Below are 27,967 nucleotides of genomic sequence, written 5' to 3'. Positions count from 1 at the left end.
AAGTGAAATTTGTCCTAATTTCCTGCAAGCCTGAGAGGCTGCAGTAGCTTTGTGTGGATATACTGTACTGTGATTGGATAGCTCAGATGGATGCTGTGAACCAATAGCTTGCAGAACTGTACAAAGAGATCTACTCCATCCCCCTTTCACTCTCGCCACAGTCACCCTCGCAGTGCTCAGAAGTGCAGAGGAGATGCGCTTATTTGATGGCGTCAGGAATACACGTTTTATTACAAATGACGTTTGGATTTATGGAGCGATGTGCACTCTGGTGATGGCTTTAAATGCTGGGTTATGTTGATGGAAATCTCGATGGGAAATATTCTATTCTAACGGACCGGGGATGACAAAGAGAATCAGATACCGAGACTGGAGATGGCAGGCGCTGTGGTGGCATCATTTCTTTCTTTTATGGAGTACAATAGACGGACAGACTCGTTACAGCATCCCGGAGGAACTAAAACAGGGATCGGTGGTAGGAAATTTAGCCAAAGATCTGGGTTTGGGACTATCAGATATTTTTGACCGTAAGCTGCGTGTCGCCTCTGAGGCTGGTAAGCAGTATTTCGGTGTGGATGCGGGGAAGGGCGAGCTGGTGGTGAATGACAGAATAGACAGAGAGGCTTTATGCGGACAAAGCGTCAGCTGTGTGTTGCCTTTGCAAATTGTAACAGAGAACCCGTTACAGTTACATCGAATCGAAGTAGAAATCAGGGACATAAATGACAATTCTCCAATTTTCATAACAGATGAGCGATATTTAAAGATAGCCGAATCTACTGCCACAGGAATCCGCTTTCCCTTAGACACCGCACAGGATCAGGACGTCGGTAGCAATTCAGTGAAGTCTTACACACTGAGTAAAAACGAGTGTTTTAGTTTGAAAATGAAAGACTTATCTGGTGATCGGCAAGTTCCGGAATTAGTTCTAGAAAAATCACTTGACCGAGAAAAACAAAGTGTCCATCAGTTACTACTGACCGCATCAGACGGAGGAAATCCTGTCAAAACTGGAACCACAAAAATCATAGTTACTGTACTGGACAACAACGATAATGTTCCTGTTTTCAAAAAAACACTGTATAATGTAACTGTGAAGGAAAATAGTATTTTAGGTTCTGTACTCGTAAAAGTTGAAGCAACAGACGCAGACGAGGGTGTTAATGGAGAGATTGAATACATATTTGCTGACCACACGCCTCCGTCGTTGTTATCTGTTTTTGAACTGGATCCAAATACAGGCGAAATTTCCTTGGTAGGGCCTTTAGATTATGAAACTAGTGCAATGCATGAAATACGCATTACTGCAAAAGACAAAGGAGTTCCTGAGATGGAGGGTCATTGTCGTGTGCAAGTCATGGTGATAGACATGAATGATAATGCTCCTGAAATTGTGCTTACTTCAGAGCCAAACCCAGTACGTGAGGACGCACCACCAGGAACAGTTGTAGCTTTAATCAGTGCACGAGACCTCGACTCTGGTAATAACGGCAAAGTGACATTAAAACTCCCAAATGGTTCTCCCTTTAATTTGAAACCATCATTTTCCAACAATTACGCACTGGTTACGAGAGTTGTTTTAGATAGAGAAAGTTTCTCAGAATATGATATTGAGATAACAGCCACTGATTCAGGCTCTCCTCCTCTGTCCAGTAGCAAGATTATACCTGTCAAAATCACGGATGTAAATGACAATCCTCCTATGTTTACTCAGCCTTCATATAATGTTTATTTGAAAGAGAACGGAGTACCAGGTTCTATACTGTTCTCAGTATCAGCCTCTGACCTGGATTTTGGTGAAAACGCTAAAATCTCTTACTCTATTCTGGACTCTAAAGTGCAGGACGTTTCTGTCTCGTCTTATGTTTACATCAACTCAGATAACGGCAGCATCTACAGCATGCACTCGTTTGACTATGAGAAGCTGAAGGTGTTTCAGATTCAGGTTCAGGCAAAGGATCAGGGCTCTCCGTCTCTCAGCAGCAACGCCACAGTCCATGTTTTCATCCTGGACCAGAACGACAATGCCCCCGCTGTTATTTACCCCTCCTCCGCTGCCCTGGGCTCCCTCTCTCATCAGAGGATGCCCCGCTCGGCCAAAGCGGGTCACCTGGTTACCAAGGTGACGGCTGTGGACGCTGACTCGGGCCACAACGCGTGGATCTCGTACAAAGTGTCGGAGGCCACAGACGCGTCTCTGTTCACTGTCAATCTGTACACAGGGGAGGTGAGGACTAAACGCGCTGTGTCCGAGCAGGACGACTCCTCTCAGAGGCTGCTGATAGAGATCAAGGACGACGGGGAGCCGGTCCAGTCCGCCACCGTCACGGTGTCCATCCTGCTGGAGGACGGTCTCCATGAGCCCATCTTAGACCTGAGACACAAATCGATGGTGGAGCCGAGCAAGAAAACTGGGAGAATCACTCTTTATTTGATTCTGTCTCTGGCCTCGGTGTCCGTTCTGTCTCTGGTGACTTTTGTCATCTTGGCGGTGAAATGCATGAGGAGCAGCAGGAGCAGCGGTAGTTGCTGCATGAGACGCAGCGACTGTGATGATTACAAGAACCCGAACAGGAACCTGCAGATTCAGCTGAACACTGATGGACCTATAAAGTACGTGGAGGTCCTGGGAGGAGACATGTTGTCTCAGAGTCAGTCGTTCAGGTCGTGTATGTCTCCGATGTCAGAGTACAGTGATTTCACTTTGATTAAGCCCAGCAGCACCACAGACTTTAAGGAGGTGATCAGTGTTCTGGATGCGTCTTTACCGGACAGCACCTGGACCTTTGAGAGCCAGCAGGTGAGCACAAAACAACAGTAGTCTTTTGTGTAGTTATGTCATGGTGTACAATTTTTGTGAGCTTGAAATACTTAACATACCTCTGATAACATGGTTATTTCAACGGTATTTAAACACACAAATATATACTGGTTTTTGGTGTATTTTGCTTTTGTTGTGTTCACTCACAATATTGTTTGCATTCCAGCAGCATTTAATCTATATAGTTTCTAATTGCAGTTGTGCATATTCTCGTCTTATATAACTGTTTCGTTTTATGGTCACTATCTCGTGAAAATCTGATTTTTCGGTGACATCAAAACTATCACATTTCGTGTTTCCTTTGCTTACATGTTCTGTGTTTGCAAATTTGTTAATAAGTGATAACCCTGCCTAATATTAGTTTTCTGCGATAAAACCAAGTCACTTTCTTTGCATTTTACTGTATTTTAAGACACTAGAATGCCTCTTTTGCAGTTGTATGAATGGCACTTTGTTTCAGCACCACATAGTTGGACAGCGAACCTTGACTCTGCTCTGAGCAACTGTACAACATGTTTTTTGATTGAAATTACACATGAGAATGTTTGTTTGCGGTAAACTTCAAATAACTAGAATACGGACGGTAAGCTATTTGTATTTTTGTAAGCAGAGCTCATGCCATTTGCATCAATACTAACTCTAACGAGCGATTTCATTAATCCATCCTTTCTTTCACACACCGTTTAAAGCACTATAGCAGACCAATTCAAGCTCTGCTGTGCCTTTAAAAAACATTTCTCTCCTCCCTGCCTACTGGATAGCAGGGATGGATATTGTGCACCAATGAAATGTAGAGCTGTACAAAGAGATCTAGTCCCTCCCCCATGCAGCCACAGCACCCTGAGCACTTACACTGCAAGGAGCTGGATGAGAGGGAGTGATGCTCTTCTTGGATTTAAAGCAAAAGTATATATATTTTTTGCTTATGAGCTGATTTTGGATACTTACTTGGATTAAGTCGCTATGGCAATGGGTGGTAAACATTATCTTTTCGATTGCTTCACTGGGAAATAACTGTAAGCTCCGAATCAGGGATGACAAAGACAATAGGATACCGAGACTGGAGATGGCAGGCGCTTTGGTGGCATCATTTCTTTCTCTTGTGGATTACAATAGACGCACAGACTCGTTACAGCATCCCGGAGGAACTAAAACAGGGATCGGTGGTAGGAAATTTAGCCAAAGATTTGGGTTTGGCATTATCAGAGATTTTTGACCGTAAGCTGCGTGTCGCGCCTGAAGCTGGTAAGCAGTATTTCAGTGTGGATGCGGGAAAGGGCGAGCTGGTGGTGAATGACAGAATAGACAGAGAGGCTTTATGCGCACAAAGCACCAGCTGCGTTTTGACTCTGCAAGTGGTGATTGATAAACCCTTACAGTTGTATCGAGTAGAGGTGGAAATTCAAGATATCAATGATAATTCTCCAAGATTCCCATCGCCAGAAATAATATTACAAATAGCAGAGTCTACAGCGGCAGGAGCACGCTTTCCTTTGGAGAGCGCACAAGATCTTGATGTGGGAGTGAATTCAGTGAGATCATATACTTTGAGTAAAGATGACTTTTTCAGTTTAAAAATTAAAGATGTGTCCGGTGGACGGAAAGTCCCAGAGTTAATTCTTTCTAAATCCCTCGACAGAGAAAAAAAGCCCACACATCAGCTCCAGCTGACAGCTATAGACGGTGGGAATCCAGTGAAATCTGGGGTTTCCCAGATAACCATAAATGTGTTAGATATTAATGATAATTTTCCAGTATTTGAGAAAAATGTTTACAAAGTCTCCATAAGCGAAAATAGTGTAAAAGGTGCATCCATCCTTAAACTGTCAGCAAAGGATACAGATGAAGGCCTGAATGGAGAAGTAGAATATTCATTTGGACCGCACACACCAGATATCGTCCTATCTGTGTTTGATATTGATCCATTAACAGGAGAAATACGTCTGATCGGGAAATTAGATTTCGAAACAAACGCAAATTATGAAATAGACATTTGCGCAAGAGACAAGGGAACTCCGAGAATGGAAGGGCATTGCACAGTTCATATTGAAGTGTTAGATGTTAACGATAATGCTCCAAATATATTTCTGACCTCTCAACCAAACTCTGTGCCTGAAGACGCACCAAGTGGTACTGTGGTAGCTTTAATCAGTGCTCGAGACCTGGACTCCGGTCAAAATGGTAAAGTGACATTACAGCTCCCCAGGGGTTCTCCTTTTAACCTGAAACCCTCTTTTTCTGATAATTACGCACTAGTTACTGCCGGCGCGTTAGATAGAGAGACTTTCTCGGAGTATAATGTTGAGATAACAGCCACCGATTCAGGATCTCCTCCTCTGTCGACAAAGAAGACGATTCATGTCTCCATTACTGATGTGAATGATAACCCACCTGTATTCACTCAGCCTTCATATGCTGTTTATTTAAAAGAGAATGGAGTACCAGGTTCTATACTGTTCTCAGTATCAGCATCTGACCTGGATTTTGGTGACAACGCGAAGATCTCTTACTCTATTCTGGACTCTAAAGTGCAGGACGTTTCTGTCTCGTCTTATGTTTACATCAACTCAGATAACGGCAGCATCTACAGCATGCACTCGTTTGACTATGAGAAGCTGAAGGTGTTTCAGATTCAGGTTCAGGCAAAGGATCAGGGCTCTCCGTCTCTCAGCAGCAACGCCACAGTCCATGTTTTCATCCTGGACCAGAACGACAATGCCCCCGCTGTTATTTACCCCTCCTCCGCTGCCCTGGGCTCCCTCTCTCATCAGAGGATGCCCCGCTCGGCCAAAGCGGGTCACCTGGTTACCAAGGTGACGGCTGTGGACGCTGACTCGGGCCACAACGCGTGGATCTCGTACAAAGTGTCGGAGGCCACAGACGCGTCTCTGTTCACTGTCAATCTGTACACAGGTGAGGTGAGGACTAAACGCGCTGTGTCCGAGCAGGACGACTCCTCTCAGAGGCTGCTGATAGAGATCAAGGACGACGGGGAGCCGGTCCAGTCCGCCACCGTCACGGTGTCCATCCTGCTGGAGGACGGTCTCCATGAGCCCATCTTAGACCTGAGACACAAATCGATGGTGGAGCCGAGCAAGAAAACTGGGAGAATCACCCTGTATTTGATTCTGTCTCTGGCCTCGGTGTCCGTTCTGTCTCTGGTGACTTTTGTCATCTTGGCGGTGAAATGCATGAGGAGCAGCAGGAGCAGCGGTAGTTGCTGCATGAGACGCAGCGACTGTGATGATTACAAGAACCCGAACAGGAACCTGCAGATTCAGCTGAACACTGATGGACCTATAAAGTACGTGGAGGTCCTGGGAGGAGACATGTTGTCTCAGAGTCAGTCGTTCAGGTCATGTATGTCTCCGATGTCAGAATACAGTGATTTCACTTTGATTAAGCCCAGCAGCACCACAGACTTTAAGGAGGTGATCAGTGTCCTGGATGCGTCTTTACCGGACAGCACCTGGACCTTTGAGAGCCAGCAGGTGAGCACAAAATAACAGTAGTCTTCTGTGTATTGGTATGTGGTTGTATCCCATTTTTGTGAGGTTGAAATACTTAATTGACTTCTAGTATCATGGTATATATACGCTTTCATTCATTATTAGCTTAGGCTTTTTCATAGGCTGAAAAAGGCATTGTGGAGGTGAAATATAACTACAAACGTTTTAGAATTAATTATTTCTATATTTTTATTCCGCTGTTAATAAACAAATATTTGTAGTTTTGACATTAGTTACTAAAGTCAGTTAAGATAGAAACAGCACTGTTTCTATCTTAATTGACTTCATTATGATTTTATAAAATGGATGACAACAGATCTATTTTGAATGGTTTAAAAATTAGAATATTTCTGTTAAAGTTTGTTCACATAATGAATGAACCCAATACCTTTCATGCTGAGGAGTTTTTCTGAAAACGTAATTAGACGGGTTATTATGATCACAATTGATTATTTTTAAAAAGCTTGCACTACACATTTTCAATTTCAACTAAATGTTGCTTTGGCATTATACAAAATAAAAGAAAGAAGGTGAATTTTGAAAATATATTTTTCCAGATTAAAGTTGTAATGTTTGAATTTATGGATTTTACTTTCAGGATTAGTTGCAACAATCAAATGAAAATGAAGTGTGCAATATATTTATGATTTTTAAAAAATCATATAATTTTCATCAGCTGAATTCATATTTGACTTTCTGCAGGGACAACGAGCACAGAAATAAGCTATAGGAAGTGAAATTTGTCCTAATTTCCTGCAAGCCTGAGAGGCTGCAGTAGCTTTGTCTGGATATACTGTCCTGTGATTGGATAGCTCAGATGGATGCTGTGAACCAATAGCTTGCAGAACTGTACAAAGAGATCTACTCCATCCCCCTTTCACTCTCGCCACAGTCACCCTCGCAGTGCTCAGAAGTGCAGAGGAGATGCGCTTATTTGATGGCGTCAGGAATACACGTTTTATTACAAATGACGTTTGGATTTATGGAGCGATGTGCACTCTGGTGATGGCTTTAAATGCTGGGTTATGTTGATGGAAATCTCGATGGGAAATATTCTATTCTAACGGACCGGGGATGACAAAGAGAATCAGATACCGAGACTGGAGATGGCAGGCGCTTTGGTGGCATCATTTCTTTCTTTTATGGAGTACAATAGACGGACAGACTCGTTACAGCATCCCGGAGGAACTAAAACAGGGATCAGTGGTAGGAAATTTAGCCAAGGATCTGGGTTTAGGACTATCAGATGTTTATGACCGTAAACTGCGTGTTGACTCTGAGAATGGGAAGCAGTATTTCAGTGTGGATGCGGGGAAGGGCGAACTGGTGGTGAATGACAGAATAGACAGAGAGGCTTTATGCGGACAAAGCGCCAGCTGTGTGTTGCCTTTGCAAATCGTAGTAGAGAATCCGTTACAGCTACATCGAATCGAGGTAGAAATCAAGGACATAAATGATAATTCTCCGATTTTTTCAACAGAGGAGCGATATTTAAAGATCGCAGAATCTACTGCCACAGGGATCCGCTTTCCCTTAGACATTGCACAGGATCAGGACGTTGGCAGTAATTCCATTAAATCTTACACTCTAAGTAAAGATGAGTGTTTTAGTTTAAGAATTAAAGAGTTGTCTGGTAATCGAAAGGTTCCAGAATTACTTCTAGAGAAATCACTTGACAGAGAGAAGCAAAGCGTTCATCATTTATTACTAACAGCGGTAGACGGAGGCAATCCCGTCAAAACTGGAACCACAAAAGTCACAGTTTCTGTACTAGATAACAACGACAATGTTCCTGTTTTCAAAAAACCACTGTATAATGTAACTGTGCAGGAAAATAGTTTTGTCGGTTCTGTACTCGTAAAAGTTGAAGCCACTGACGCAGATGAGGGTGTTAATGGAGAAATTGAATATGTATTTGCTGACCACACACCCCAGTCATTGTTATCTATTTTTAATTTGAATTCGGCTACAGGGGAAATTTCCTTAGTAGGGCCGTTAGATTATGAACGCAATGCAGTACTTGAAATTGAGATTACTGCAAAGGATAAAGGAGTTCCTGAGATGGAGGGTCACTGTCGTTTGCAAGTCATGGTGATAGACATTAATGATAATGCCCCAGAGATAGTTCTCACTTCAAAACCAAATCCAATACGTGAGGATGCACCACGAGGCACCGTAGTTGCTTTAATCAGAGCACGAGATCTTGACTCCGATAACAACGCCAAAGTAACGCTCAAACTCAAAAATGGTTCTCCCTTTAGTTTAAAGCCCTCGTTTTCTAATAATTACGCACTGGTTACAAACGGTGCTTTAGATAGAGAGAGCTTCTCAGAGTACAGCATTGAGATAACAGCCACCGATTCAGGCTCTCCTCCTCTGTCCAGTAAGAAAACTATACCTGTCAGAATCACTGATGTAAATGACAATCCTCCTATATTCACTCAGCCCTCATACAATGTTTATTTGAAAGAGAACGGAGTACCAGGTTCTATACTGTTCTCAGTATCAGCATCTGACCTGGATTTTGGAGAAAACGCTAAAATCTCTTACTCTATTCTGGACTCTAAAGTGCAGGACGTTTCTGTCTCGTCTTATGTTTACATCAACTCAGATAACGGCAGCATCTACAGCATGCACTCGTTTGACTATGAGAAGCTGAAGGTGTTTCAGATTCAGGTTCAGGCAAAGGATCAGGGCTCTCCGTCTCTCAGCAGCAACGCCACAGTCCATGTTTTCATCCTGGACCAGAACGACAATGCCCCCGCTGTTATTTACCCCTCCTCCGCTGCCCTGGGCTCCCTCTCTCATCAGAGGATGCCCCGCTCGGCCAAAGCGGGTCACCTGGTTACCAAGGTGACGGCTGTGGACGCTGACTCGGGCCACAACGCGTGGATCTCGTACAAAGTGTCGGAGGCCACAGACGCGTCTCTGTTCACTGTCAATCTGTACACAGGGGAGGTGAGGACTAAACGCGCTGTGTCCGAGCAGGACGACTCCTCTCAGAGGCTGCTGATAGAGATCAAGGACGACGGGGAGCCGGTCCAGTCCGCCACCGTCACGGTGTCCATCCTGCTGGAGGACGGTCTCCATGAGCCCATCTTAGACCTGAGACACAAATCGATGGTGGAGCCGAGCAAGAAAACTGGGAGAATCACCCTGTATTTGATTCTGTCTCTGGCCTCGGTGTCCGTTCTGTCTCTGGTGACTTTTGTCATCTTGGCGGTGAAATGCATGAGGAGCAGCAGGAGCAGCGGTAGTTGCTGCATGAGACGCAGCGACTGTGATGATTACAAGAACCCGAACAGGAACCTGCAGATTCAGCTGAACACTGATGGACCTATAAAGTACGTGGAGGTCCTGGGAGGAGACATGTTGTCTCAGAGTCAGTCGTTCAGGTCGTGTATGTCTCCGATGTCAGAGTACAGTGATTTCACTTTGATTAAGCCCAGCAGCACCACAGACTTTAAGGAGGTGATCAGTGTCCTGGATGCGTCTTTACCGGACAGCACCTGGACCTTTGAGAGCCAGCAGGTGAGCACAAAACAACAGAACTGTAGTTAAATGTTTTCGGTCATCATTGGCATATTAGTGTTTATTTGTTTGCTTTGTTTTTTAACATATAAGTTGCCTACGTATGAAATAATGATACATAATCTATCCGTTCATGCTTATCATGACTGACATTTAATCTCCTGATGACGTACGTCAAACATGGATGTTCTTTATCCAAACAACAGCTTTAAGTATCATGACACGTGATAGTTTTATGTGTCTTTTACAAATTAATATAATATAGCCCTTTTAAATAAGCTTTTTGTTGGTGTTGTTAAGAAATCTGTGTATTCAATATTTTTTTCTAAAGGGGAAATTTTGAAAAAAAATTTGATAACTTATTTTCTTAAAACATTTGCATGCTTGTAATATAATAAGGAATGATTCCTCTGAAATGAGAAAATGATACAAATATCAGTAGGATTGTTATTTTCAAAAGTGTTTCCTCATCTTTTTTTTTTATCATACAGACATTATATATTGCTATAGATTTAACAGTCTACTAGTCAGTATTTATAGCAGCAATGACCAATGGAAATAATACGTCCAATGGAATTTTGCCTCCACAAAATAAGTCCTTTTTCACGTCTTCGTCTTTTTTTTTTTTTTGCATTTTCTATCACATAAACCTGATTCTCCACTAAGTATGTCATGTTACTATTGCAACAGAGGTGATGCAGAAGCATCAGCAGCAATGTTGGGGCTCTGTGATTGGATAGTAAAGAAGGATGCTGTGAACCAATAGCAAACAGAACTGTACAAAGCGATCTAGTCCATCCCCCATTCAGTCTCAGCACGGTAACCCTCACAGTTCTCAGAGGTGGAGAGGATATGCGGTTATCCGAAGGTTTCAGGAATTTAAGGTTTTGTGAAAAATCATGCGTTCGTGGACGAATATATGATGGAGTTTTCCTTCTCGCTCTGGAATTGATGTCAGGCTGGTTATGTGAACAGTTTATCGATGGGAAATAACATGTTCTAACAGACCGGGATGACAAAGAGAATCAGATACCGAGACTGGAGATGGCAGGCGCTTTGGTGGCATCATTTCTTTCTCTTGTGGAGTACAATAGACGCACAGACTCGTTACAGCATCCCGGAGGAACTAAAACAGGGATCGGTGGTAGGAAATTTAGCCAAAGATTTAGGTTTGGGGCTCTCAGACATTTTTGACCGTAAACTGCGTGTCGCTTCTGAGGCTGGTGAGCAGTATTTCAGTGTGGATGCGGGGAAGGGCGAGCTGGTGGTGAATGACAGAATAGACAGAGAGGCTTTATGCGGACAAAGCGCCAGCTGTGTTTTGCCTCTGCAAGTAGTGATAGAGAACCCCCTACATCTTTACCGGATAGAGGTGGAAATAAAAGACGTCAATGACAATTCTCCCAGTTTTCTGAGCAAAGAAAAGAATTTGAAAATTGCAGAGATGGCAGCGGTGGGTACGCGCTACCCTTTGGAGACCGCACAGGATCTCGATGTGGGCAGTAATTCACTTAAATCGTACAGTCTCAGCAAAGACGAATGTTTTAGTTTAAAAATTAAAGAACTGGCTAACGGAAGAAAAGTGCCAGAGCTTGTTTTAGAAAAACCGCTTGACAGAGAAAAACAAAGTGTCCATCAGTTGCTGTTGACAGCGTTAGATGGAGGCAATCCTGTCAAAACTGGAACATCACAAATTATAGTGACTGTCTTAGACAACAACGACAATGCCCCTACTTTCAAAAAAACGTTATATAAAATAACTGTGCCCGAAAACAGTCAGGGTGGCTTCATGCTCGCAAAGGTAGAAGCAACAGATCCAGACGAAGGTGTTAATGGAGAAATAGAATATTCTTTTGCTGACCACACACCGGAGACCCTGATGTCTATTTTTCAGATAAAGTCGGCAACTGGAGAATTTTTTCTAATGGGACAATTAGATTATGAAAACAGCGCAACACATGAAATAGACATTACTGCTAAAGATAAAGGCATTCCTGAAATGGAAGGCCACTGTCGGGTTCAAGTGGAAGTAGTAGACATAAATGATAATGCCCCAGAAATTGTTCTCACTTCAAAACCAAATCAAATACGTGAGGATGCACCACGAGGCACCGTAGTTGCTTTAATCAGAGCACGAGATCTTGACTCCGATAACAACGCCAAAGTAACGCTCAAACTCAAAAATGGTTCTCCCTTTAGTTTAAAGCCCTCGTTTTCTAATAATTACGCACTGGTTACAAACGGTGCTTTAGATAGAGAGAGCTTCTCAGAGTACAGCATTGAGATAACAGCCACCGATTCAGGCTCTCCTCCTCTGTCCAGTAAGAAAACTATACCTGTCAGAATCACTGATGTAAATGACAATCCTCCTATATTCACTCAGCCCTCATACAATGTTTATTTGAAAGAGAACGGAGTACCAGGTTCTATACTGTTCTCAGTATCAGCATCTGACCTGGATTTTGGAGAAAACGCTAAAATCTCTTACTCTATTCTGGACTCTAAAGTGCAGGACGTTTCTGTCTCGTCTTATGTTTACATCAACTCAGATAACGGCAGCATCTACAGCATGCACTCGTTTGACTATGAGAAGCTGAAGGTGTTTCAGATTCAGGTTCAGGCAAAGGATCAGGGCTCTCCGTCTCTCAGCAGCAACGCCACAGTCCATGTTTTCATCCTGGACCAGAACGACAATGCCCCCGCTGTTATTTACCCCTCCTCCGCTGCCCTGGGCTCCCTCTCTCATCAGAGGATGCCCCGCTCGGCCAAAGCGGGTCACCTGGTTACCAAGGTGACGGCTGTGGACGCTGACTCGGGCCACAACGCGTGGATCTCGTACAAAGTGTCGGAGGCCACAGACGCGTCTCTGTTCACTGTCAATCTGTACACAGGGGAGGTGAGGACTAAACGCGCTGTGTCCGAGCAGGACGACTCCTCTCAGAGGCTGCTGATAGAGATCAAGGACGACGGGGAGCCGGTCCAGTCCGCCACCGTCACGGTGTCCATCCTGCTGGAGGACGGTCTCCATGAGCCCATCTTAGACCTGAGACACAAATCGATGGTGGAGCCGAGCAAGAAAACTGGGAGAATCACCCTGTATTTGATTCTGTCTCTGGCCTCGGTGTCCGTGTTGTCTCTGGTGACTTTTGTCATCTTGGCGGTGAAATGCATGAGGAGCAGCAGGAGCAGCGGTAGTTGCTGCATGAGACGCAGCGACTGTGATGATTACAAGAACCCGAACAGGAACCTGCAGATTCAGCTGAACACTGATGGACCTATAAAGTACGTGGAGGTCCTGGGAGGAGACATGTTGTCTCAGAGTCAGTCGTTCAGGTCGTGTATGTCTCCGATGTCAGAGTACAGTGATTTCACTTTGATTAAGCCCAGCAGCACCACAGACTTTAAGGAGGTGATCAGTGTCCTGGATGCGTCTTTACCGGACAGCACCTGGACCTTTGAGAGCCAGCAGGTGAGCAGATGATAGCTTGTTTTTGATTTTCCGTATTAAGTAACATAATAGTTGTTGACCTAAAAGCAGGGGAGCAGAGAGTAACACAAAAGGTAAAAAAAAAATTGTATACAGATTTGTAAAAAGATTGTTTATATATTGGCTGAAAAACAACATTGAAACGTTCACTTTATTTGAAAGCCGTGAACAGCTTCAGCCAGAAATTATAATAACAAAGCAATTCAACAAATCTTCTAAAATTCTTTTTTTTTATAAAATCCCCGTCGATGTATTTGAAGTGAAAATCTTAGCTTCACGTGCATATTAAACATTCTGACTTGTCTATTTACCATAAACAAACTTTTGTGCTCCAGGGGCTTTTATCATGTTACTAGGGATATGTGGTGGATGTTTGGATGCTGAACGTTTCAGCACCGCAGGGCTGGACAGCGCCGCTGACTCATGAGGCTTGCTGAGGGCAGCTGATGGTTAAAACTGATTGTATTTGGTGGCATTTACTCAGTGGGAAACGAATGAATGAGAAAATGATTGAATGAATGAAAACACAGAAACATCAACTAACATAGTTTACTGATTAAAGTTATTTAATTCCCTGGAATTAGTTACTGATCATGATAAAGGCTGAAGAAAGCAGTACTCGTGGGGGAAAAGAAAGGAACAAAAAGACATGAACATAAATGTGGTTGTAGTGAAATCGAATTTTAACTGTGACTATACATCATGATATGCAGATTTTTATTTTATCCGTTTTGTTGTTGTTGTTGTTTTATACTCATATAACCCATGGACATGTGACATAGAATCTCCCTATAATAATTCTGTCATGACACCAAAGTGGTTATTGTGTCTTTAACGGTGCTGCTTCGTTTCTCTCTCATTGGATGTCAGCGATGTATGCTGCGCACCAATAGCATTGAGAACTGTACAAAGAGATCTACTCCCTCCCCCATGCAGCCTCAGCAAGCACAATACTCGGAGTCGGAGGCGAGTAGGTAAATGGTTCATATACTTGGAGTATGAGGTTATATCTTAATTTATTCTTTGACAATGAAGATGCATCGTTCTAACGGGATATGTAACCCTCTTGGAATATGGATTTTGGATTTATGATCTCTGTTCCTGTGGAATGGGAATGACGCCTTTAACTGAATCAGGGATGACAAAGAGAAAAGGATCCCGAGACTGGAGATGGCAGGCGCTTTGGTGGCATAATTTCTTTCTCTTGTGGAGTACAATAGACGCACAGACTCGTTACAGCATCACAGAGGAACTAAAACAGGGATCAGTGGTAGGAAATTTAGCCAAAGATCTGGGTCTGGGACTATCAGATATTTTTGACCGTAAACTGCACGTCGCCTCTGAGGCTGATGAGCAGTATTTCAGTGTGGATGCGGGGAAGGGCGAGCTGGTGGTGAATGACAGAATAGACAGAGAGGCTTTATGCGGACAAAGCACCAGCTGTGTTCTACCTTTGCAAGTGGTTATTGAGGACCCGTTACAGTTACACCGAATTGAGGTAGAAATACGAGATATTAATGACAATTCTCCTAGTTTTCTTTCAAATGAATTATCTTTAAATATAGCCGAATCAGCAGCAGTGGGAACGCGCTTTCCTTTGGAGAGCGCAACGGACCCCGACGTTGGAAGCAATTCACTCAAATCATACACAATCAGTAAAAATGACTGTTGTTCCCTTAAGATAAAAGAAATAGAGGGCGGTAAGGCTGTTCCAGAGCTGGTTTTAGAAAAGCCACTTGATCGAGAGACGAAATCTGTTCACAAAATATTATTAACAGCATTAGATGGAGGAAATCCAGTAAGATCTGGAACCACACAAATAACTATAAGCGTTCTTGACATAAATGACAATTTTCCAGTTTTTGAAAAGAACGTTTACAAAGTATCCTTGGGTGAAAAAAGTCTTAAAGGAGCTGTTGTTATCAAGCCCAAGGCAACAGACGCAGATGAAGGTTTAAATGGCGAAATTGAATTCTCATTTGGTTCTCGGACACCAAATTCTGTGTTATCAATGTTCGATATTAACGACTTAACAGGTGAAATCACTCTGAAAGGAGAGTTAGACTATGAAACTGCTAAGTCATATGACATTGATGTGACTGCAAAAGATAAAGGTAGTCCTCAAATGGAAGGTCACTGTCGTGTGCAGGTTGATATTACTGATTTCAATGACAATGCTCCTGAAATAGTTTTCACTTCTCAGCCAAAACCAATACGTGAGGACGCACCAAGTGGCACCGTAGTGGCATTGATCAGTGCACGAGATCTTGATTCTGCTGATAATGGCAAAGTAACGTTACAACTCGCCAACAGCTCTCCTTTTAATCTGAAACCTTCTTTTTCTAATAATTACGCACTGGTCACCAGCGGTGCTTTAGACAGAGAGACCTGCTCCAACTATAATATTGAAATAACAGCCACTGATTCAGGCTCTCCTCCTCTGTCCAGTAAGAAAACTATACCTGTCAGAATCACTGATGTAAATGACAATCCTCCTATATTTACTCAGCCTTCATATAATGTTTATTTGAAAGAGAACGGAGTACCAGGTTCTATACTGTTCTCAGTATCAGCCTCTGATCTGGATTTTGGTGACAACGCGAAGATCTCTTACTCTATTCTGGACTCTAAAGTGCAGGACGTTTCTGTCTCGTCTTATGTTTACATCAACTCAGATAACGGCAGCATCTACAGCATGCACTCGTTTGACTATGAGAAGCTGAAGGTGTTTCAGATTCAGGTTCAGGCAAAGGATCAGGGCTCTTCGTCTCTCAGCAGCAACGCCACGGTCCATGTTTTCATCCTGGACCAGAACGACAATGCCCCCGCTGTTATTTACCCCTCCTCCGCTGCCCTGGGCTCCCTCTCTCATCAGAGGATGCCCCGCTCGGCCAAAGCGGGTCACCTGGTTACCAAGGTGACGGCTGTGGACGCTGACTCGGGCCACAACGCGTGGATCTCGTACAAAGTGTCGGAGGCCACAGACGCGTCTCTGTTCACTGTCAATCTGTACACAGGTGAGGTGAGGACTAAACGCGCTGTGTCCGAGCAGGACGACTCCTCTCAGAGGCTGCTGATAGAGATCAAGGACGACGGGGAGCCGGTCCAGTCCGCCACCGTCACGGTGTCCATCCTGCTGGAGGACGGTCTCCATGAGCCCATCTTAGACCTGAGACACAAATCGATGGTGGAGCCGAGCAAGAAAACTGGGAGAATCACCCTGTATTTGATTCTGTCTCTGGCCTCGGTGTCCGTTCTGTCTCTGGTGACTTTTGTCATCTTGGCGGTGAAATGCATGAGGAGCAGCAGGAGCAGCGGTAGTTGCTGCATGAGACGCAGCGACTGTGATGATTACAAGAACCCGAACAGGAACCTGCAGATTCAGCTGAACACTGATGGACCTATAAAGTACGTGGAGGTCCTGGGAGGAGACATGTTGTCTCAGAGTCAGTCGTTCAGGTCGTGTATGTCTCCGATGTCAGAGTACAGTGATTTCACTTTGATTAAGCCCAGCAGCACCACAGACTTTAAGGAGGTGATCAGTGTCCTGGATGCGTCTTTACCGGACAGCACCTGGACCTTTGAGAGCCAGCAGGTGAGAGCAAAATCAGAAGACATCGTGTGAAACAGCAATAGTTAAAATCTACTTAGAATTTGAATTGTCTTTTTACACTTATTTTCTTTACTAATATTCGGCCTCTACATAGTGTGCACTTTAATTGTTTACCTGAGGTCAGCACCACGTGTTGCTATTTACTGTTCATAAGCAACTCGACAGAGCACTTTTTATTTTTACACTGTCTTCTTTATCTTTTAATTTTTTTCACTAGTCAAATTGTCAAGAAATACAGTAACTTTAACAAATCTAGCTAACATTTTAAAGGAAATTGGAGCAAAATATAACGTTTCTGCGTAGCTTTATTTAGAATAATAGGTTGCTTACATACACATCTGTAGTCAGACAAATAAGACGAGTACTATTATTTAATATTGTGTAAAATTTCATTTCAATTAAATATATTATACTTTAGTTAACATAGGATCAATCCTATGATGCATTTCTTAGTGTTAACTCAGAATATCATCACTGTTTTATCACTGTTTTAATGGGATTAAGGCTTAATCATTATTCTCTGCTCAATTTCTTCAATTTTAATACTCTACTTTTTTCATTCATGCTACATAGCCGGTATCTTCAAGTGATTCGCTGCATCTCATTTTAAAACTTGCATTTACTTCACGGTATTTGGTGGAATCATTGAAATCTATAACGAGTCTCATTTTAAAACTTTGATCTTGTTTTATTGCACTGTAAATTTGGTCTGTGGGGGGGGAAAGCAATTTGGAAACCATGCCCCCATGCGGATGCAAAGAGCATTGCTTGCAATAGACCGCTGTTTTTGACTAAGGGGAGTGCTTAATGAGAACCTCTGACAGATTTTTTTCAGTAGTGTAACATCTATCTTCCATGTGTATTCATGAATATGAAAACAACAGAAATTTCCTGTCTTAACACATTCTCTCATGTGTTAAATCTGGAAAAGTTTTGTTTCACTGCCCCCTAAAAGTTTTAAGACAAGCCTTGGATTGCTCCTCGCTTATCTGTGGAGTCACTGGAAAGTTTTCTGTGTGTGTGTGTGTGTGTGTGTGTGTGTGTGTGTGTGTGTGTGTGTGTGTGTGTGTGTGTGTGTGTGTGTGTGTGTGTGTGTGTGTGTGTGTGTGTGTGTGTGTGTGTGTGTGTGTGTGTGTGTGTGTGTGTGTGTGTGTGTGTGTGTGTGTGTATGTGACAGCGCTGGTCCAGCCCTGTCTTCCAATGAGAGGGAAGGCCTCTGTGGCCTCTCCCCGCCCATGAGCAGAGTGAGGCGGAGGAGACAGAGCAGAGAGTTTCAGTGGAGGCGCAAAATACTTTGATTTTCGCCTTCGTTTTTTTTCTTACAATGCGGCCGTCATGAACACATCAAAACTTCCTATACGCCTGTGTCTAAAATGGAAATGTTTACAGTCGAGCCTGGCAGCCTCGTTTTAATACTATTATGGATACGTTACGGTGAAAGGAGAAGTTGAAAACTTTCCCCGATCCTCGGAGCGCAGCACAATGGACTCCAGACAGAGGAAGCGCTCCGGAGGAGGGAGCCTGTGGAGGATTTACTTGTATCTGGCCTGCTTCTCCTGTGCGTCCGCTCAGCTCAGCTATTCCGTATCGGAGGAACTAAGTCCGGGCTCTGTCGTTGGGAATATCGCTAAAGATTTGAGTCTCACTGCTCAGCGGATTGTCCAGAGGAGGTTGCGAGTGGTGTCTGAATCTACAACGCAGTACTTCGAGGTGAAGCAGACGACTGGCGATTTGGTAATTAAACAAAAAATTGACAGGGAACAATTATGTGAATTGAGCTCATCATGTTCGCTACACCTTCAAATACTTCTGGAGGACCCTTTGGAGATTCATCGCGTCGTCGTGGACGTTCTGGATGTGAATGACAACGCACCGCAGTTTTCAACCAGCAACATTTCTTTGGAAATATCAGAGGCGGCCGCGCCGGGCACACGGTTCCGTTTGGAGAGCGCACATGATCCAGACGTGGGTACCAACTCTTTACGCACTTATCATCTGGCAGCAAATGACTTCTTTATTTTGAATGTGGAAACTAAAAGCGACGGGAGCAAGTTTCCAGAGCTGGTGGTGGATAAACACTTAGACAGGGAGACACAGGCCTCCTTTCGCCTGTTGCTCACTGCAGTGGATGGGGGTCAGCCGGAGAAGTCTGGCTCAACACTTCTGCTCATTAAAATTCTGGATGTGAATGACAATGCGCCTGTCTTTGACGAGCCGGTAAAGAAAGTGACACTATTAGAAAACGTTGCACAGGGCACTTTAGTAACGAAATTAAACGCGACAGACGCAGACTCAGGCAGCAACGGAGAAATATCATTCCTGTTTAGTAAATACACACCGGAACGCGTTCTCAAACTTTTCAGTGTGGATTCTAAAAGCGGAGAGATCCGCGTGAAGGGCGATGTGGATTACGAGAAGGCCACTGCGTACCACATCACAGTGCAGGCCAGAGATGGCGGCTCTCCCGCCATGGAGGGCTCCTGTAACGTCATTGTGGACATCATTGATGTGAATGACAACAAACCAGAGGTGACACTGACGTCACTGACCAGTCCTATCAGAGAGGACTCCGCACCAGAGACCGTCATAGCGCTCATAAGTGCACGTGACCTGGACTCTGGTGTCAACGGGGAGGTTACATTAACTGTCCCTCCAGGTCTGCCATTCAAACTGAACTCAGCTTTTGGCATGCACTACAGCCTCATCACTGCTGGCAAACTGGACCGTGAGACTGTCCCAGAGTACACAGTGGTCATCAAGGCCACTGATGCTGGTTCCCCTCCCCTTTCATCACAAACCACTTTTGTGGTGAAGCTCTCTGATGTAAATGACAATGCCCCCACCTTCTCTCAGCCTTCATACTCTGTGGACATCCCAGAAAACAATGCCCCCAGCGCCCCCATTGCCTCTGTTTCTGCCACTGACCCAGACCTTGGTGACAATGCTCGCATCTCATACTCCATCCTTCCCAGTATGGTCCAGGGCTCACCCATCTCTTCTTATGTCTACATTAACCCAGAGAGCGGCCACATCTATAGCATGCGCTCTCTGGATCATGAACAACTTAATGCTTTCCGTATTGAAGTGCAGGCCCGGGATGCTGGAGTGCCCCCACGGACAACTAACGTCACTGTGCATGTGTTTGTTGTCGATGTCAATGACAATGCACCAGTGATTGTGCACCCTTCAGTCCCAAAAGACAAAAGATTACAGCTAACTGTGCCCCCATCTGCTGGCCCAGGGCACCTCATAAATAAACTGGTGGGGGTGGATGCAGACAGTGGGCACAATGCATGGTTGTTTTACTCCATCGCCCCTGGGCCGAATGCTGGCATGTTCCGTATTGGGGCACACAGTGGGGAGCTTCGCACGGCCCGCAAGTGGGCTGAGGAGGAAGGTGGCTCAGCTTACGACATCATGATCATCATCCAGGATAATGGTGAACCACCAAAATCCAGCTCTGTGAACATTACCGTAACAGTGAATGAGAAGGGCACAGACCACGAGCCTCCAGCAAACCCTCGCCACACAACTTTCTACCACCGCACTGGGATGTCAGATATCACTTTGTACCTTATCATCTCTCTCGCCTGTGTATCAGCTGTGTCCTTTATCACCTTTGTTGTTCTCATGGTGCGCTGCCTGAGACACCGTGGCCCTGGACTGGGGGACTCTGACTGCTGCTGCTATGGTCGCCACAGGTCCAGCCGCTACCATCAAAGGCCCAGCAAGGACCTGCACCTGCAGCTCAACACTGATGGACCCATTCGATATATGGAGGTCGTGGGAGGTCCCCAGGAGCCGCACACACGAACCTACAGGCCTTGTTACTCCACCATATCTAGCCGCAGTGACTTTGTATTTATGAAGACACCCATGCTGAGTCACAACAACACACTCAACATGACTCTCAGCAGGAAGCACCTTATGAACTCAGTCAGTGAGGTGAGGGCTTAACTGCGAGAGTAAGCATTGCACTGGAGGTATAAGACCCAGTATGAATACATGAGTCTTGACAGTGCATCCAAAAACCTAATTATGCTTTGATATGATAATGGTTTATCTGTAAAGGAAATAGGTTTGTGTCATTGTTTTGATACTTTAACTCCTGACAGTGGAGTTATAAACAAGCTTTAATCATTCACCGAGACCTGCAGTATTTTATCTAAAACTCTACTTTTTTTTTTAGCTGGAGGATTCTCTTTGCATGGTGAAAGGGCTTTTAGAGCTTTGTGTTACTAGGTTTCAGCAGAGTGAAGAGCAGCTTAATATTTAACATGACCTAGGGCCAGGAAATGTGGTTACTATCTCTGACTTAAAGCAACTCTAGTGACAGAGAATGTTGTTTTCCTTTAAATAGGAAAGCTACAGATTTAGAGAAAGTTAAGTTTACTGAAGATGGCTGTAATAGGTAAGGAAGGGGAAAGGAGCAAACATAAGTGCTCCTAACAGATGGAGAGGAGGAGACAACCAGATGAAAATAGGTCCTGCAGAGTTGGCTCAGTGGAATGGCTGGGAGACAGGATGACAGAGGGAGAGATGGGGGTGAGGGAGCGGAAAAAGGGGCCAAGGAAAGAAAATGGTAGGAGGGGTGGAGGGAGAGAGCCAAAGAATAAAGCAGTAGCTGAAAAACAGGAATTCGTGGGGTCATTGGCCTGACCCCTGACTTCCTGTTATCCTCTGAACTTTTGGTGATTGGTTCCAGGGCGGGTCATCACATGAGTGAAACTGTTCTTGCTGTGCAGCCATATCCAGTTGTCATTTTTCGATCCTCCTTTCCATGTGTTCAGAGTGTGGTTTGAATGAAGGCTAACCAGATCCTGATCACATAAATGAGAGACACAGACAACCCTTTGACTGGCTTAATGCAAGGCAAGTACTGTCCGAGATAGAAAATGGTTGACAGTGCTTTCATGAAAACGATTTACTTTTGAGGAATTCGGTGAAAAAAGGAGATTTTTCCACCCTCAATCCATTTATCCTTGGTATTCATCCTCTGTTATTTTGTGTTTTCTGTAGAGCTGATGATGGCAGGTCATTATGGTTGCTGTGGTATTTTGATGATGATGTTTAGCCTCGTTGCTTTTCAATATATGTATAGAAATTTGTCCTATTTCTCCTGAGTCTGTATTATGGAGACTGCAGTGAATTAGGTTGTTCCTGAGGTCAGCAGGGTACCATCTGTCTGCCTTCTCCAGTGACACGTGTGCAATGAGGACAACAGAGGGGAAGAGATAGAGGGATAGATCGCTGGAAAGGAAGGATGGCTTTATACACGTGTGCCACAGTGACAGACGGCAGAGGCTATTGTGGCTTTAGAGCAGCAGCCATCACTGTGGGTGCTGATGTGCTTGTGTGCGTGAGATTGTGTGCACAAAGCATCAGGCACGAGGAGCCCTCCAGTAGTGTGTAATTTTAGCAGGACCCTGGGGCTTTAGTGCCTTCCTACTGCCCCTCTTTGTATTCTCTATTCAGTTGCAGTGTGCTGTTTTGGCACACACTGTTTAACTTTGTGCTAACACAGAAAGTTTTGGGGGAAATTACAACATGAGTTTGAGTAAATTATTGCTGTTACTCATCTTATTATCAGAATCTTCCCATGGCTATACCTTTTTTTTTAAAGTCAGTGGGAGTTTATTAAGGTTGACACATGCACTGAGTTTGGCTAATTGTTTTGTAAATATAGATTTAATAGATTAAAAAAAACACTGCACGTGCGACAAAACTGGCTCATGCGGTTCAGTGAAACTGTCCACAAGGGTTTTGTCAGTTGACTCATGATGTTTGTTTAAGGGAGAGTAATATGAAAATCAAACAGCATGCATTGCGCTTTTCTGTTGTGTCCATGCTGAGCTTATCTCTTATAGTGAATTACCAGAGTCAGAGATTCAGCATTTTAGAGGTTAAATATCCTGATTTCCACTGACACAATCATTGCCAAGACTCAGTCTTTGGAAACAATGTTAGATAGGTGGCCTCAAAGTGCTGAAGGATAAATACTTTGTGTATTTGCGTTACAAATTATTAGAGCAACCAAACTGGAAGTTTTCAACAGTTTGTGTGCATGTCTGGAAACATAGGGCGAGATAGGTTTGTATGTGCAGCAAGTGTGAGACTGTACAGTATTTTTACAGACAGAGAAAAGGATGAGGCTATTGATTGTGCTTTTGGATAACCTTTTCTTCATCACAACAGAGACGTGGGTAACTGGTAAACCAGATGTTTTGGCAAAGTTCCCAGTCACATGTTGACAAATGTCCTAGAGTGTCCAGATGTGTCCATGTACTGATCAATCCAGCTTATATCCCCCATTTAATCCAGTTCTCTGTAAAGATAGTTCTTCAGCTGACACATATTACAAAACGGTAGCTAAGGAATTCAGCCAGGTTGTAATTCACCAGCAGATTCCTCACAGCCCTTAAAGGTGGAAGGGAAGCAGACTGACTATATTTAAAGCTTCCAGGTTAGTATGAGAGTCTTGCAGTGGGACGAGAGGTCAGACACACGGAGCTATAATCCCTTCATGTAAATCTGCAGCAGCAGAGCATGTCTGACTATTCACTTTATCCTTCTCACTCTCTCCAGCCCTTAAATTGAACTTGTGCTCTGAAAAAAAGTGCTATGGATTTTGAATGCCTTTGTCTCATCTTTCTTCAGTGGTCAGCTCATTTCAGAACCTATGTAAGGAAGCAAGAAGCACAGCTGAAGCTGATCAGATCACTGGAGATCAAGTCAATTAGATTTTGATCCCTGTGAGCTCATAAACCTGGCTTGGGATTTGTTTTCCATGGAAACTGTTGTTGTCTCAACCATCTTCAGAACTCAGCAACTTGGGACAGTTTGTGGATGAGTTGGCTTTTGAAACGCTCTCCTTTGCTTGACTTTTCACTTGAGCAGATGAGATTTGCATTTGTATAGGTACTGTATGTCTGCTAGCGCCAATCTGACCATAATGTAGAAAAAAATATATAAATATTTTTGGTGTTTCCCTTAAGCTAGCAATGGGCTGCAGTATTCCAGCACAAACTCTTTCTACCACATGCCCACAGTGGGATCTGACCTTGGACATGACAAGCTTGTGTGTGAATGTGTGTGGTAAGAACGAGTCACACAGCTGGAATGCTGGGCCTCTTCGGTGGATGTTTGCTTCCACTCAGTGCTGATATTTTTTCTGTCTCTCTCGGACTCAGACAGACCTATACGCCCACACGCACATACACATCTCTGAGTCAATTTTTAGACTTTAAACATCGACTGAGCTGTGTTCTAAAGAAGGGTAAGAGGTCAGATTTGCCGTCACCTTCTTATCTTCACCCACTATGAGTATTTTACGTTGCAATAATAACAACTTGTGAGTTCTGGCATTAGGGTTTTGTTCTGAGCACACAACCCAGCAGTTTTACTTTTTGTCTGACTCTGTTTTCCTTTTCCTGAGAGCTGAGTGAATGGACCCTTTTGAAAACAACACTGAAATTGAATCCACTGAGCTATTTTCACTCAATCCTACATGATTTACAGGGTTGTTCAGTAATTATGTTCTGCAGTTGAATGGTCACTGATTCCTGATACAGCTCCATCACTTCTTTATCATTCAGACTCTCTCTTATTCCCTTTGTAGCATCCTTTAAAGGTCCTTAGAAAACCAGACAGTGCACCTCAGTCTTTTTTTCACCCCCTACTTAAGTTGCTCTTGATTCTCTTGTCTGCATAGATACTTAACACTACTCCCTGTTTCACTTGTGTAAACAAGCTGTTTGTTACTTGTTTGTCCTTTTTGTGCGTTCAATACGCTGCTGTTCACTGGTGCATTTATTCCTTATTTACCTGTATTCTACTAGCTGCTCCAGTCGTGATAGTCGCCAGTTTATCCCACAATACTGCTCCTTTTGTGTAGGCATTTTTGGGGTATTCTTGCTTTCAGTTTTCTCTCTCCTACTCACTTGCTTATATTCCATCATTCCCTTGGGTAGGACAGCTCTTTTAATAATGCAGCACATCATCCTGCCGGTCTCACTCTCCGGGGAGCTCTTGTGTCGATTAGGCAGCAGAATCTGGAGCCAAGCCAGAGGTCTATTCACCGCATCACTGCACAACAAGAGAGCCTGAGAGAGAGGGAAAGAGCTAGAGAGATGGAAAAGACATGGCAACATGGACAGTGAGGTAGAGATGGACAAGAGTGCAATGGGCTTGGAGACTTTAACAGAGAGTAGCAGGAACATACAGGGATGGAAAAAGGCTTTTATCACTGCTTAGCCTCCACTGTGACCTTTTGTCCATGAGGTTCTGGTACCAGAATAACAAATGCACTCACTTAACTTATTCCAAGGACTCTCTCTGACCTTAGCATTTATATAAATATATGTTTATGAGAGCCCTAGCAGTGTGGCAAGCTAATTAATCTGTCCCTCAAAAAGTCTGTAGTCTGTCATATTTTTGCTTTGCCTACATTTTTTCACTATGATCTGTTAAACTCTGTATTTGGCACTGATCTTCTAATAAGACAACTACTTTCAGATGCAAGTCCTTTGGATGTCCTGTTTGTCTTCTGGCTGCATTGGTGCATTTTTTTCTTTCATATAGCTGATTTGCCGCTAAAATGATCACGCATTTCTCATTTTTATACTGTCTGCCTTTGTTTTCAGTTGTGAATCCTGTTTTTAAAAGCAGTTTATGTGCTCCTCAGCATAATTTTTACCCACACCTTCTAGAACAACATGGATGCCTGAACATAGACATTTTTTGATTATTTCACACAAAAAAGGATACACACAGATATACACCATCACATGCAGATGGCCAAGCCACAAAGAAACATCTTTTGAACCATAATGTGCATCTCACTGTTGTTGCAATGAAACATGCATTTCATGTTCCATCTTCTGCTCTCTTCACAGCAAAAGCCCCCCAACAATGACTGGCGCTTTACACAGGGACAGAGACCTGGACCTAGCGGGTGAGTAAACTGAGACACACACACACACTGATAAGAAGCCCAGTAAGATCATGTTGTTGCTTATCGTAAAGACAAAGAGTGAGGAAGGATGAGGAATATAAAAAGAGGGGGATGGCAGTGAGTGCTGTGACCATAAGAACTTGCTGCCTGCAGGGTGCTGATTTTATACTACTGATGACGTCGAAGTCATCCAGTAACATCTTAATCTGACTTTGAACTGCATTACAGTGAAGATGAATTTGTGGTTGCATTTCACCGCATGATTCGACTCCTGAAGCAGCATCTCTGCCTGTTTCCAGGCTGCTTTATAAAATGGCTGCTGCAGCTTCCACTCCCCCTCCCCCTCCCCTGCTGTTCCTTGCCTCTCTGTGCTCCCAGAGCCTGTGCGCCATCACTCAGTACTACTGATGAGGGATGGTGAACAGCGCTAGCGGGGGGATGGGACAGTGTTTTTATCCTTCTTACTCTCTCTCTTCATTTTCTGCCATCTGAGAGGTGGTACTGACTGGTTTCTTTAATCGCAGATACCGGTAACTTGCCCTGTAAATGGCAATAGATGAATCGTGTTTCAGTTGTGTGGTTTAGTGAGCATGTGTGCTGAAAGCTGGTCATTGCTGTTTGCCTATGTTGTGAGAGACTAATATGGAGTGCAGGCAGGAATAGTTTTGACAACAGGGATTGCATAACATTTACTATGAGTAAAGGCTTCTCCCTGAAACACACGAGCTAAGGCAAAACATCTACTGTCAGGAAAATGGTGGACACAAACACAAATCAGTGTAGTTTTAGAAGACTGCTGGGATATAATATATCTTAGTACTCAATAAAAATAAAAAATAAAAAACTTCTAGTCTCTGGTATTTTAAATGACAGACTCAACTTATTGTATTTCCCACTGAGCTCTAGAGCATATCTCAGTTTTTTCCTTTTACTTAACACTAACCCCAACCTTCAGTCAAATACACAATGGTTCTTTCAGGCTGTATAACTTGTTGTGTTTTTAGTCCCCACATGCCATACGGTACACACATACGATGGACGCCGAAGAGTGGGACAAGGTACCAAGTTAGACCTAGGCATTGTACTGTCACCTTCTGTCCTTACCAGCTGATCAGGGTTCAGTTTTGTCAAGTCACTGTTAAGTGGAAGAGGAACTTGATGAGCTGATGAGGGCAGAACGGGACTAAAAGATTTTAGGTAGTACACTGCAGTTGAGTGCTGTGCTGTGTGTAGATGTACCTAACCCATAGCTTCTGTTAGTCTCCCTAAAAGTTTGATGGGGTTTGTTGATCGATGTGCATAGGCCACAATGCCTGCTGTGGCGTAGAAAAGGACTGTGATAATTTTGAGTTTGTGTGCAGTGTTTTGTAGATTTGCCGTGCCTTGTATGTGTGCTATACATATAGTCATTATAGTCTCAACAGCTCTTCTTCTCTCCTACAAGAATCGCTTACCATACAGTGTTGCCTTTGATGTATGTCTGTGATGGTTGTAGCTCAACACCACCACATGCGGCTTTATTCATGTGATTTATACACTGGAGGTCAATTAAAACATCAGTTTCATAATTTATTTCTTAGAGGTTAAAATTTTTCCCAATGAAGTAAGCAGTAAACGGGAGTCCACATTGAGATCAACATCCAGATGTCAGCACGCACACCATGTGACTGGACGAATGAGCTAGAATTAAGTTTGAAGTTAATGTCGAAAAGGTTCCCTGAAAAATAACAAGGAGAGCCATCCTCAGAGATAAAAACATGTCATGTGAAGTTGGAGACCTGTCTGGAACAACCAGGGGCATCCCTCTGGACCACAGTGCACAATCTTCCTCACAGGAAGTGATAAACTTGACCACAGGAAACGCTTAACACAACCACAGGATGTGATAAGTACAGAGAGACGCTCATTTAGCGTAAATGAAGCATTGCTTTTATCTCCAGTTATGTGAAGAGGCACAAAATGGCTGCCCTGACTTCACCCACTGTGCTCTTACACAGCCTGTTTCTCATTGGCTGCCTGGCACAAGACATACATGTTTCTCTGCCTCGGTCTC

At 43.8% G+C, this 27,967-nt stretch overlaps 4 protein-coding genes across 53 annotated transcripts in view; all 4 read left to right on the top strand.

Annotated features, from left to right (window-relative positions):
- Positions 1–27,967, top strand: part of LOC111576782 (protocadherin gamma-C5-like) — a 353,923-nt gene that overhangs the window by 319,906 nt on the left and 6,050 nt on the right. For 30 of the 50 annotated variants that reach the window (XM_055016506.1, XM_055016508.1, XM_055016510.1 and 27 more), the window contains exons 2-3: positions 25,856–25,914; positions 26,919–26,972. In XM_055016506.1, coding sequence (XP_054872481.1) covers positions 25,856–25,914; positions 26,919–26,972 — 113 coding nt within the window. Of the gene's footprint in view, positions 1–198; positions 2,801–14,301; positions 16,944–18,190; positions 20,907–25,855; positions 25,915–26,918; positions 26,973–27,967 lie in introns of those variants that run through there. The other 20 variants (XM_055016519.1, XM_055016520.1, XM_055016525.1 and 17 more) reach the window with 8 other exon arrangements.
- Positions 3,740–6,342, top strand: LOC129350336 (protocadherin gamma-C5-like). The gene has a single exon (XM_055016530.1). It carries the CDS (start codon positions 3,856–3,858, stop codon positions 6,325–6,327), a length of 2,472 nt encoding a protein of 823 aa, XP_054872505.1. The 5' UTR covers positions 3,740–3,855; the 3' UTR covers positions 6,328–6,342.
- On the top strand, positions 7,243–9,906 carry LOC129350335 (protocadherin gamma-C5-like). The gene has a single exon (XM_055016529.1). The coding sequence runs from the start codon at positions 7,405–7,407 to the stop codon at positions 9,889–9,891; it is 2,487 nt and encodes an 828-aa protein (XP_054872504.1). The 5' UTR covers positions 7,243–7,404; the 3' UTR covers positions 9,892–9,906.
- Positions 10,742–13,357, top strand: LOC118471157 (protocadherin gamma-C5-like). The gene has a single exon (XM_035953974.2). It carries the CDS (start codon positions 10,874–10,876, stop codon positions 13,340–13,342), a length of 2,469 nt encoding a protein of 822 aa, XP_035809867.2. The 5' UTR covers positions 10,742–10,873; the 3' UTR covers positions 13,343–13,357.

Source organism: Amphiprion ocellaris, chromosome 13, assembly GCF_022539595.1.
Source record: "Amphiprion ocellaris isolate individual 3 ecotype Okinawa chromosome 13, ASM2253959v1, whole genome shotgun sequence".
Lineage (NCBI taxonomy): Eukaryota > Metazoa > Chordata > Actinopteri > Pomacentridae > Amphiprion > Amphiprion ocellaris.
Note: the sequence above shows the minus strand (reverse complement) of the source record. Positions and strands in the feature narration are given on the sequence as shown.